The following is a 13,869-nucleotide window of genomic DNA, read 5'->3' on the forward strand; positions in this document are numbered from 1 at the left end:
TTACTTAACACAGTAACATCATATCCATTAAAGTTTCAGTGCTTGAACAAAAAATCAGAGTCACCAACTCAACATATGACCAAATGTGAAATAGGGTCACTATCTCCCCTTCTGTTCCTGAGATAAGGCAATGAATACTGACCAGAAATGTGTTCTTGTAGAACATTATGATCAGTTCATCCATGAGTCCAAGTGAATGTTAGTGCCACACAAGGAGAAAAGTTTCACCACCAAATTTTAAACAGTTGATCCTAGAGTCCAAAGGAACGTGACGGACGGACAACCTGAAAACCAAAACACCTCCAGCTATGCTGTCATAGGGGCACAGAAATGCAGCCTGAAGTAACTCATTTCTATTGACTCCCTCCTCCCAGAACAGTGAGAGGTAAATGTACTAAAAATATAGACTGAATTTGGACCCAATCGTAATCTATGACCAAACAAATTAAACACATCCTTCTTCATACTGATTTGTGGGTGTAAAATCAGTGCTGTGCACACCCAATGCCACACTGACTGATTATAGGGAAAACTCCAGACTGTAACATCTCCACATAAAAACCGTTATAAACACGATTACAGTGGCACAGGGCAAGTGACAACTAGCCAACAGCAGGACCAGTGCATGCTGCTCTCTGAATCTCTCCAAAACCATGGCAACGGGCTCTCATAATAGTAATCCCCTAGGTCAGTTGCTGGTCTCCTGACTCTTTTATTGCTCCTGTCACTGAGTCACATGTCCCCAAGGCTGTAGCTTAGTGTGTCATGTAACCACCCCATTTTGACACATGAAGGCACATCAGGAAAATTCAGCCAGTAAAGAGAAAAAATTAGGCCATTCGAATTTCTAAAAATGTCATGTATGAATATTACTTTCTAGAGTAGAGATAATTCTCATTGCTCATATTACTTCAAAAAGGCTATGTTAACTGTCAAGTTAAAAACACTCAAGATTATATACTTCTCATATTGCTGAAGCTGTACTCACAATTAGAGAAATATTTTGATCATCAAATCTAAAAAGAATCATTTTCTTGACACAAACAGAACAACAGAGGCCTGAGTCTCAGTCAGAGAGAAAGATCCGTTCTTTCCAGCAGTTCTTACAGCGTTGAGGGAAATTGCCAACTACAGCAACTTAGTTCTTAATTAGTTCAGAGAATTTCCCACAAATCCTGCAGTATTTATACATCCTTAAAGGCAAACGGTATGAGCCGAGGACCGGGATATACACCGTACATTACATTTTATAGCCAGCAGCTTCTTCAGCTTTTTCTAGCTGTGACCCAAATGAAAAATTCAGCTCACCATAGGACACAGGCTCATTAAAACATGTTGACACTGTTTTAATGTGCACTGCCACCAAGAGAGGGCACAAGATTCACTTAAGCCATGGCTCAGAAAGCCCTCAATTTAGGCCATTTATCATACTGTAATAATGCCACACAAAAAAACTCAATTTTCCCAGGGGGTTCAATGAAAAATGACACATTCCTTGGGGGGAAAATAAGAAATTATGGATTGGATTAGCCTCAAGTCTCCACAAGTGAATTGCTAATGACACTGTCGAATGCTAAAGGCAAGTTAAAACCTTTACCTTTGAATTTTGCTCGAGAGGCAATATTCTATCCAAGGGAGTGGCTTATAGGCCACTGCAGCTCAATACTTTAGGGTGAACACACACACACACTCACACTCACACACACACAAATGCAAGACACACAAATGCAAGACACTGATAGCCACTAAAACCTTCAAGAAAGCGCACACACTTTTTGGCACACACACACTTTGTAGGTCCATGTAGAGCTGCTTGGCCTTTGTGCTGCAGTGACTAAAAAATATACCTCACACATGTTGAATCTACTTCATAGTTACTAAAAAAGGAATGAATTTTTAGAGAACAGAATAAAATAGAATAGAACAGAATACAATAGAATATGCTTTATTGTCATTATACAGTGTATAATAAAATTGGGCAGCTTCTCCTTTTCAGTGCAAAGAAATCTTAAGAAATAGTGCAAAACTGTCCATTTACAAATATACATTATAAATAACAGTGTGAATATAAATAGCAAAGTGAATGAGGCAGTGGTTTACATTGCACATTTTACATTTTATTGTTGGCGGGGTGTGAGACATGAGACGTGAGAGTTCAGGATGGTGATGGTTCTTGGAAAGAAGCTGTTTTTAAGTCTGTTTGTCCTCACTTTAATGCATCTGTAGCGCCTTCCAGAGGGTAACAGATCAAAAGGCTGAGAACCGGGATGTGAACTGTCCTTGATGATGTTCTGAGCTCTGCTGATGTACCAGGTGGAGTAGATGTCCACAAGGGAGGGGAGAGGAGAGTCAACAATCCTCTGTGCTGCTTTGACCGTCCTCTGAAGCCTCGCTCTGTCTGACTCAGTGCAGCTCCCGTACCAGGTGGAAACACAGTACGTCAGCAGGCTCTCTGTGGATGAGCGGTAGAAGGCCAGCAGCAGCTTCCTGTCCAGGTTGTTCTTCCTGAGGACTCTCAGGAAGTGTAGCCGCTGCTGAGCGTTCTTCAGGACAGCCGTGATGTTGTCTGTCCAGGAGAGGTCATCGGAGATCTGAACTCCCAGGAACCTGAATGTGTGGACTCTCTGCCACACACTCGCCGTTGATGTAGAAGGGGGGGCAAGTCGGTTCTGTTCCTCCTGAAGTCCATGATGATCTCCTTTGTCTTTGAGATGTTTAGTGTCAGGTTGTTCACTGAACACCAGGTTGTGAGTGCTTGCGGTTGGTTCAAAATTAACTCACACCTGCATTTTACATCAAATAAACTAAAAAGCAGTACACCAGTCTCTTTCATTACAGTATCATACACAGCAGAGAGAAAACAATGCTTTCTTACCTTGTCCTTGTCTTCTACCAGATCGCTGAGTATATCATCAGGGTCGAGAATCCCTCCATCACAGTATTCAACATGATGTGTACGAACCAAGAAATCTCCTTCCTATAACACAATACAAATGTGGAAATCAGCAATTTGTGCATAGCTCTATCACCAGCTAGCCATTCTCCCCACTATGCTGATAGAGAATCTTTTTCAGCAGATGACATTTCTGGTTTTTAATGATCGCTTCCATGTTTTTCCATCAGGATTTCAACCACACCAGAGCACAGAGACTGCTCATGTTAAGATCCTGAATGACAACAGGAAACACAAACAGTAATGAAGTCTCCGTCTTAGTAACATTGGATTTTTGGGCACAGATTTCACATATTCAATTAAAATTTATTGCTACAGAGGCTGTAAAACTGTGTCGCACTTTGTGGCACAATGCTAAATTTATTTCACTCCTAACTGATAAACAGGGACTGTGTTGAGTAGGTCAGGAATTACACGTTTTGGACAACAAAAATTCGACATGACTACATTCATGGTTGTCTTCGGTTGAATAGTTACATGCGCTCATAATCTTTGATTGCAGAAACCTACAAAAAAATCTTAACAGAGTTATGCAGATTAAGATAAATGACATACATTTCATTTAAACAAAGACCAGGAACCAAGTCAGATGTACTCCTCAAACCATTAAAGAACAATTTTTGCTTTGTGGTACAGCGCATTATCCTGCTGAAGCCATCAGGAAATACCGTTTCCATTAAAGTGTGTTGTTAGGTAGGTGGTATGTGTCAAAGTAACATCCACATGGACCTAAGGATTTCCAGAAAAACAATGTCCAAATCACCACACTGCCTCCGCCGGCTTGCCTTCTTCTCATAGTACATCCTGGTGTCATGTGTTCCTCAGGTAAGTGACACATCCGCACCTCTCCATCCATGTGATGTAAAAGATTGCTAGGTGGTCCAGTTCTGATGCTCACATGCCTGACTGGTCTACAGCCATGCAGCTCCATACGCCACAAACTGCGATGCTCTGTGTATTCTGACAACTTTATCAGAACCTGCATCAACTTCTTCAGCAGCACGTCTTTTGGATCGGACTACACGGGTCAACCTTCCTCCCCACGTGCATCCATGAGCTTTGGCCGCTCATGATCCTGACCCGCTTCACCACTCTTCCTTCTTTGGGCCACTTTTGACAGATACTGACCACTGCAGACTGGAATAGGCATGGGCCGGTTACCGGTTTTAAGGTATACCACGGTATGAAAAAGTCAAGGTTTCAAAACCACTAAAATTTTCCGTCATACCGTTCCTGCGGTAAGAGCGTTTTTTTTAATGTGACGTCTCATCAGGGAGAAAGTAGAGGTCACTCACGCAGTGTGAAGCTGCAGCCTAAAGCGCCCCTCCCCCCGCTCACCTGCGTTTGTTGTGAGTGACAAGCAGGCAGCTCTGCAGGCTGTGTGATGGCTGAAGGAGGCGAGCCCCCGGAACTTTTTCCGCCGTCCAAGCGGACTAAGTCGGCTGTTTGGGAATACTTCGGCTACCGTAAAAAGCCAGACGGCCACGGCTTGGAGGAAGAAGGTCGCCCGACGTGCAAAACGTGCTTGAGGACAGTGGCAGCCCGAGGAGGCAATACATCGAATATGATAGCGCATCTACGGGAGCACCACCCATCGCTGTATGCTAAATTAAAGGTGCTGTCTTGAAATGAACGAGCGTATTAGCGTCTGACATTAGTGAAATGAGCTTGTTACCGAGGCAGATATGGTAACTACCATATCTTATCTTTTCTTCATCTCTATCGTTTAGTAACTTTTTATATATTTTAACTGAGGCAGATACGGTAACTAGCTTGCTAAGGATTTAGCTTAGCATGCTAGTTACCATAACTGCCTCAGTAAAAAAAAAAAAAAGTTATCCACAACTTTTTTCTTTCATCAATCTTGATTGCTAAGATGGATAACAACAGCTAGTTTACTCTAACATTTTAGAGCTGCAATCATAACACCGTGAAACCGTGATATTTTTGCCTAAGGTTATCATACCGTCAGAATCTCATACCGGCCCATGCCTAGACTGGAACACCCCACAAAGCTGCAGATCTGGAGATGCTCTGACCCAGTCGTCTAGCCATGACAGTTTGGTCCTTGTCAAACTGACTCATGTCCTTACATTTGTTCATTTTTCGTGCTTCTAACAAATCAACTTTGAGGACAAAATGTTGACTTGCTGCCAAATATATCCAACCCATTAACAGGTGCCACGATGAAGAGATAATCAGCATTATTGACTCCACCTGTCAGTGGTTATAATATTATGCCTGATCAGTGCATCTTGGCGTAGTCACTGACTCAGACCAAACTTATAACAGGTCTCTAAAAAATTGGCCAAACAGCAAGTGATGCTGCTAAAATCCTCACTAAAACCAGAAAAAAATACCAAATCACTCCGCTTCTCAGATTTTGACACTGCTTTAACATTTGCCAAAGAACTGATTTTAAAATAGTACTACTGCTTAATAAAGTACTCAGTGGTTTAGGGTCAGAACACAATTCTGTTCTCGTTCTCTAAGGCAGGTCATATCACTGCCCACAGAGTCAAATGGCAAAGCACTGTTCGGCTTTCATGCTCCATATATGTGGCTCCCAGAAAACTGGAGGTCGGCTTCAACTCACAATCCGTTAAAATCAGAATTCTTTAAGTCCTTCTTGTTAGCCAATACATATGCTTACATTAAATACTGCAATTTATGAATATCATACACTACACTTTAAAGATCTTTTAGTTCATCTGTCTTGTTCTATTTGATCTTATTTATTTTACCAGATAATTTTAGTCGTTCAAACCTATATCTGTTACCTTTTTTATATCATGTCGTAATGCCATTTGTGTTGTACGTAAAGCATTTTGTCTTACCTTGTTGGTGCTATTCAAAAAACTTTGCCCTACCTGTGAGCATCTGTCTGTTTAGTTCTTAAAACAGAATTGGTTAATGTTAGTACCACACTAGACCTTTCACAATTATCTGATTATATCGAACCGGAAGTACATAATCCTCTGATCTTCACTGTATTTTGCTGCAACATTTTCTCCAGGGTATAACATCAGATGGAATGGAGGCAGCTGTAAGTCATTAATATACCAATAAAATTAAGTCTAAACTAACTATTACACAGTATGACACGGACAGTCAATTAAACTATACAAAGTATAATTTTACTTATATGGAGACTTAAAATAGAATGCATCCAAAGCTTGCCGTGACCATAAATGCCTTCTCTACTGCTCACCAACTCCTCCTTTCTGCTTCTCATTTATATAGCCTTCTCTTTTTGACTCCCCTTCTCCTTTCATCTTTGCCCTCTCTCTTGTTTCTTTGGTCCACACATCTGTCCCTAGGTGCTTGTACAGATTACAACTCCAGCCTGGCCCATTCTCTCTCCCTCCTCACTCCCTTTCTCCGCTGTGTTGGCTCTGTGATTAATGACATCGACACTGTACCGGACAGCTGACTACATAGAGCTGGTTGTTGAACAACATATTGAGACAACACACACACTGTCACACAAAAACCACACACAGCCTGAGGAAAGGTATGACTCAAAACACTACAGGGTGGTGCTCCATTAAATCACTCTTTCAGGGTCATGTGCTTGTCAGTGTTCTTCAGAACTCACATTAGGAAGAGTGTAAGATGGCACACGGCACTGTGTGTAAAGGCCAGTCCTCAAAGGAAGCATTTTGGACATTCATCACGTGCCTGTCTCACAGAAAAGAATTTGATTCAGTCAAATGTATAAATCCACAGGGCGACAGGTCAGTTACTGCTTCTGCTTGATATGTATGTCAGGTCTATATAACATAATCTTCCAACCTTACTAAATGTGAAGGCAACAACAAAAAGCAGTACATAAAAAAAATTAAATGCACTTGGTGAGTGTAGTAAAGCTAGTGGAAAGGATTGTGTTGATGCATTGGTGCCTTGGAGACACACCTATTCTACAACTGAAACCCCGCTATTTATCGTACATTAATGCTACCATAATTCATTAGTCGACTGATACTTGGCTCACTTGTTTATACAATATTTGAGAGAAACATATCTCAACATACAATGCTTGATCTTGACATCAGTCATTCTTAACTGTCATCTGGCACCAGCTGATGTGTACAAGCAACTAACAAAAATGCCTGTGTTTGGTTACTTCAGATGAAGCTTTTACTCCAAGTTAAATATAGCGCAGGTCCATAAAAACACTTTTTTTTTCTATTGTGTCACGAAAGAAGACATTTCAATGACTTTTCAACAATCTCCGTGATACAAGACTCTGACACTGTGGCTGTTTAGACTTTTATTTTGTCCCTCACTCCTCCTTCCCTCCCTATTGGAATTCATTGTATGACTCCATTCTAACACGGACTTGGCCGACATCCAGGCCAGATGTATGAGAGAGAAATGTTCAAATATTGTGTTTGCAATGTTTTATTTTCTTCTTTGCACAGTGTCTATCTGCATTGAGCACTATCAATGAAGGTTCGGGGACGTATTAACTGTGGGACAACACATGCAAAATGTTTTAGAATTGCTAGGGAACAATGTCATCTCAGTAATTTTGTATCTTTTCTGGCCTTGGCTTTTCACATAAAATCTCAGTTGCACAGTTACTACACAAGCAACTTGACTAACCTCTGCCAGGTTTTACATTGTTAACAGAGAACAAGACTACAAAGAAACAAATAAGAGGACAACATTTGTACCAGCTTGCTTGCATTTCGTTTCAACTAATGTTCTGCAAAGTGAACACGCATCTAAGAAAAACAAAGCTAAGCCTGCTCTTGATGCCGTGACCACATTAAAAGCAGAGGGGTTCCCGGGGCAAAAATGAGCTGCAGACAGATCCACAATACCTGTGCTTTTCCTTTCAATTAATATTGGACTTTACAGGTGCACAGTCCAAAACAAACAGGCCATTTATCAAATTAAAACAAATGCAGTGACATACCGTAAACACGGAGCTTTTGGGGACCTTGGGGATCTGGGACCTTACTGCAGTTTGTACACTTTTCAGCTACTGAATCAACACCAGGATGCTTAATCAATTTCTTGTTTTCTTCTCTTTTGTGTTTTGCCATGACTTTAGGGCTGAAACAATTCGTCAACCGACAATAATCTGTTGACTTTAATTAAAAACATAAAATAGTCTTAGTACTTTATCAAGCTGCTAAAATAATTTGTTGGTAATGTCATATAATCAAGAATGCAAACCTGCAAGCTTTTCTCATTCCATATTATAAATTGAGTTTTTGATTAATTTTAGTTATTTGTCTAAATAAATAAAAAAACTTCAGGAAAGTGTGAGAGAGATATGTTGTGCCTTTCATTTTACAGATCAACTTTTAATACTGAAGACAATAATTAACAGACTACTAATAATAAAAGTAATAGTCAGCTATAGTCCTACAATAATCAACCGTTGTAATTCACATATGCTAAAACAGTGCATTGGTTTAGCTGGAAAATGTGTGATATACTACACCGCTGTTCCTTCCGCGTCTAGCAGCTGGCATAGCCTCGAAAAACGTAACATATATTCTCTCTGTATTTAAAACTGACACTTGCAGACGTGAACCAAGATGCCGGAATCACAGCTGAATTGCGTGTTTTCATTGCAGCAGGAATCAACAGAAAAACATGCGGTGATAGAAGGCATTTGCAACATTCCTCTGGTGACCTGCTGCTGTTTTTAGGTCAACAACAACCCGCTTTGATTTCTTGTTACAGTAGGCAAGCCGTACAGCTGAAAAAACAAAAGATGGAGATTTACAGAGATAAAAAGCTGTGAGCACGCTGATCTCATCTGATAATGCGTTAGTCAGAAATCCTGTCCCTTCAACTATGGCAGTTTAAAAACCTAGAGGGACACCCAGATATTGTAAGATTAAAGATAAGAGTTGTAAACACACTGATCTAATCCAAAAATCAGGGGGGGATTAGCAGCTAATACAGTGTTTTGCCTGATACTATTACAGATAATCTAGGGTAGTTTTGGGGTATTTGCTTCTCATGACATGATCTAGAAATCATTAACAGGCTGGAGTACATTCTCACCAGAGTAAAATACAATGTAGAGTGTTCAGTGCTGTAACGTATGTGGTGAACTCTACCATCCGTTATCTCCGAACAGTAACCCTTTCTAGTCTGATAGTTGACACAAGAGTTTGGTATGCATGCTGCTGTCAAAACTGGAGGTGGTGCACAGGAGTGGACTTTGGTATACCACAAAACAGTGATCCGAGGCTCTCTACGAGCAAACTCTGGTGCTCATGCTATCTACACAAGTGTGAAAAGAATCGGCTTCACACAATACTACAAGGCATGGCAGTCCAGAGCAATTCCACTAGTAAACGAAACATATGTAAATCCTCATCTAAAACTAGGAGGTTTACAATCACTATAGTCATAAAGCAACTGAGATAGTGTGTGAGTAACAACGTATTATTTTTCTATTATTTTATTTTCTGTTAACACCTAAAATAACCAAATCTGAGTCAAATCATTCTTTGATCGGTCTTGTGATTCCACAGTAACAAAGCTCATCTTTTATCAAAAGAAAGGTAGAAATGCTATGGCAAACATCCCTCATCAAGTTAGCAACAGCACAACACATTTAAGATGGGCACAAGCGGATTCTCCAATCACCTAATCAGGCAAAGTTAAGTCATAATTCCTCATAAAAGTTAATGGTCTGATTAAGGTGGATTTATGGTCTATTCAAACTGCAGATTAGATGGTCCGAAACCCAAGCCTCGCAGGTCAGACTTCCAGTGTTGTCATGAATGAGCTTTACACACATTTCATTTAGAGTAGAATAGAATAGAATAGAATAGAATAGGTGTCTCAATCAACACATTCCTGTGGTTTGTCTGCAGAGAAGGGGGCACGTGTCTCCTCCCTGCCTCCTCCCTCGCTCTCAGAAATAATTGCCTGAGCACTGGCATGGTGCCAGAACGTTTTACGATGTTATGAGCTTGTTTGGCCACGCCTCATGAGCATTCCTCCTCTGGCTAATGAAAGTACAGTGTACACAGGCAAGAACTCTTACATACACCTCCACCTTACACTCGACCGTATACGTGCAAGTGTAAGTACACAGTTGGATACTGTAAATAAACCACCAGCGCACAAAAGCAACTGACTTCACAGTTTCAATATTTGCCCATATTTTCGCGAGAGATAAGAAGAGTCAGATATAGATGAAAATTAAATAATACATATACAGTCGTGTGAATAAGGAATTGGTGGCTTTTATTAGCATATGCACAAACAAACAGTCCTACGTAATTCAGAACCTACAGACAAAAGTCACATACTTCAACACCACAAGGAAAATTTGATTTTTCAATTAATTATTCAAGAAAAATATCAACAAATGTAATGCTATTCTGTGGAAAAGGTTAAGAACACCCACGACAACTGAAGCTAGTTTTGTCTCTCTTAGGAGAAATAACTTACTTTAGCACACTTGTCCAACAGACATTGACATCGGCTTCCTAAAAATACTTCATCCGTAAGGTTTTTGAGGGTTTTCTTGTGTGCACTGCCCGATTCAAAACTGCCACAACATTTTAATGGAGTTCAAAATCTGGGCTTTGACTAGGCCCTTCCATAACGCTCCATTTCTGCTTTCTGAACTATTCCTTGGTGAATTTGCTTTATGCTTAGGATCATTACTGTGCTAAAAGGTCCACTTCCGGTGCAACTTCAGTTTTTCAACAGATGGTCTCACATTATCTTCAAGCACCATTTGATATTATGCAGGATTCACAGTTCAATCAATGGCTGCAAGCTGCCCAGTCTCTGAGGCAGCAAAGCAACTCCAAACTATTACATTTCCACCACCGTGCTTTACAGCTGGTAAGAGGTTCTTCTCTGCAAAAGCTGTCTTTTGCATGTGCCAAACATGTTGATTCATGGCCAAACAACTTTATCTTTGATTCGCTTGTCTGGACTGCATTATTTAAAAGGCCTGTTCTTTCCCTGTATGTTTATTGGCAAACTGGAGTCTTGATGCAATGTTCTTTTTGGACAGCAATAGCTTTTTTCCTGGCATGCCTCCCATGCAGGTCAAATCTGATGGTAGACACAGCACTTTGACACTAACAGTTGCAGTTACCTACAGATTCTGTGATGAAGCTTTAGGGTTGTTAGAGAACTCTTTTTGCATCAAACAGTCTGTCTCTGGCCTGAATTTGCTGGGGCAGTGAGTCTAAGACAAATTGGCAGTTGTTTGAAATCCGCATTACTTGCAGATGATATTCCTCACAGTGGATTGATTTAATTCAAACAGTCTGAAGATCTTTGTAAATCTCTCGCCAGACTAAGAAAATTTATTTTTTCCTGTAGTTCTTCAGAGAATTCTTCACATCTTGGCATGATGACACAACTCACTTCAACTGGAAACAACCTGTAGATGCTGCAAAAAAGAAATTCAAATCGCTGACAGCTAATCTGGAATGCCTAATTCTGATTTAATGAATCGGAGAGTGTGATTAATGTATGGGTAAACCTACTATTGTAAATTGAAATTGTTAAAAAAGGACTACATATCACTTCTAAAAGAACAGCACTGTTTCAAAGTAAATCAATTGTTTGCTGGTTCAAATATGGAATTTTAAAAAAATCCACCACTTCCAAGGGATGTACGGTTTCACATTTTTATATATATTTACTTTTTATAAACAGGTATATATTACAGAATGGCATAACCACATTCCATTGTAATCACCTAAAATGCATTTATAAGCACAGAGCTGCACACTTGTCTGTGTGGCCAAAACTAATTAAGAAGTGTGTCAACAAACTGATGACTTCCTGGGAACTTCCCATGAAAACAACCTCCACCTTCTTCCCTCCCTGCTCTGTCTCAGACTGTATTTCATGCTTCCTCTGATATCTAAGCTATCTTTCTTTATACATTCATCGTCTTTATTCTGATTTCTTTAAGGTTCAGTCATTCATTTCGTCACAATCAACTCACGACAAAAATTTTGCGGATTACTGTATCTATTTTTTTCATTTAGGAGTGGGCAATCTGGATAAAAGGGCTTATTATGATAATACCAAAGTCTTTTGGACAAGAATCACAACTCAAGATCTGAATCGTAACTCTCCTCACGAATTTACAGGATTAATTGTGCATATGATTACATGTATACAAATCCTGTCTCTTGAAATTCAAATCTAAAGGCCCAACGCACAAATCTCTTCATCTGTTACATTGTACTTTGTTAGCAAAATAAGTTACAACTTCACAATATGTAATGCATCTAATCAGGATGTCAGTCGTCTCTCTAGTAAATCTCTCGTCCCACATACAGACTCCAAAATCACCATCTTGGACTCCACTTGGCGACACTTTATGGTATCCTTGCTCTGCCCTGCAGCCTCAGTGAGCTTGACATGGCAGCACATGGATCAGTTTTCCACCTGGATCCAGCATACAGCAGATCACCAAAAACTACCATCAGCAGCTGCAATCCAAGACAGTGGGGTTGGAGTTAAATGAGAGGGAGGACCACCAAAACAGTTACCTTGGCTGCTTGTAGGTAGGATAAAAATAAATAAGATAAAAATGATCTGGTGCTGGCTGGTTAGCAGCAGCTGCACTTTCAAAATGAAATACTTACACATAGCACCCTTAAATTTGATACATTCCTCCAAATTACTACCATCTACCATGCAAGATCATCAGATCACCCACTCGAGACACAGTCATGCCCCTGTCTCCTACCATAGTTTGTGCTTTGCCCCCATATTCATCCATCAAGAGTGATAGTCCGATATTATACTGTAGCTGTCAGCAAGGTCTTCTTTCTTCTTGGGTTTATAACAAATAATTACAGATCATGGTGCACTTACTTCATTGATGTATTGAGTGAGGTAAACGACTATTAATCTAATAATGGCAGACTTGCTGAATGACAGGTCACAGACTAACTGATCTGTACTTCTCGCTGCACTGGTGCATCTAGATTCATCCACTTGACATACAGTTGATCTGTCTCAAACCTCTCTGAGTGGCTGCATTGAAGCCTAGACATACTTTAGCAAATAGATAATGGCTACAGTAGATTCAATGAAGTTTAATTTCTTTTTACAGTTTTGCAATCATGCTCATTCCATCACTGTTTTAAATATCATTAAATGACATTGTCCACAAATTGTTGCAGCAAGCCACATATCTTAAATAGTTCCCAGGAAGCAAATATGTTCTTCTATGAAAAGATAAGCAATTGCTTCACATTTTTTACTTGTTTGTTTTGTTTAACTTTCTTTTCATTTGTTCATACTGTTGTGATCCTGTCTGGGGGAAAAAAGCATTTTGAAATTTACCCGAAATTAGGTTTTTTTTTTCCTGTTAAAATGTCTTTACAGCTTTATACATGTCCAAGCATGACAATCAAGCTCAAAGTTAGTTGCACATTTCAAGAACTGAGACTTAGATTTTCTTTGAACAGATCTTAAAAGTCTATAAAATACTTAGAAAAGACTTCAATGCAGCAGTACAACATTACAAAAATGACATACACTCTATGTACTTACATCAGCCCTCTCTTAATGCCTTTCACTTTCTAATCCCATGTGTTTCTCCTATCCCCCTTTTGTTTCATACTGTGAAACACAAAGGGAGATACAAATTGCAGTTATTAGGCTACAACCGACATAAGAAAATGGATCAATTAAAATTAAAATTAAAAAATGCAAGTAAAACAAAATAAATCTTCTCTGAAACTCAGCGGAAGACTAAATCTCAACTTTAAGAAGAAAAAGCAGCTCAACATAGATTTAATGCCCGTCCTAAGCATTAGCTCCTCTTAAGCACTACTGTGGGATCTGCTAACAAAGCAGCCGATAAATAGGACTGGCAGTGTCACTAAACAACAGGGGATGCATGCAGGAACACACAAGATAATAAAACGCTTTTAACACAAACA

General features: G+C 39.8%; 1 protein-coding gene across 1 annotated transcript in view; it reads right to left on the reverse strand.

The window, feature by feature from the left end:
* Nucleotides 1–13,869, reverse strand: part of LOC110957809 (partitioning defective 3 homolog B-like) — a 241,583-nt gene that overhangs the window by 224,355 nt on the left and 3,359 nt on the right. Inside the window, 1 exon segment of the mRNA XM_022204011.2 lies at nucleotides 2,876–2,977. Coding sequence (XP_022059703.2) covers nucleotides 2,876–2,977 — 102 coding nt within the window.

Source organism: Acanthochromis polyacanthus, chromosome 14, assembly GCF_021347895.1.
Source record: "Acanthochromis polyacanthus isolate Apoly-LR-REF ecotype Palm Island chromosome 14, KAUST_Apoly_ChrSc, whole genome shotgun sequence".
Lineage (NCBI taxonomy): Eukaryota > Metazoa > Chordata > Actinopteri > Pomacentridae > Acanthochromis > Acanthochromis polyacanthus.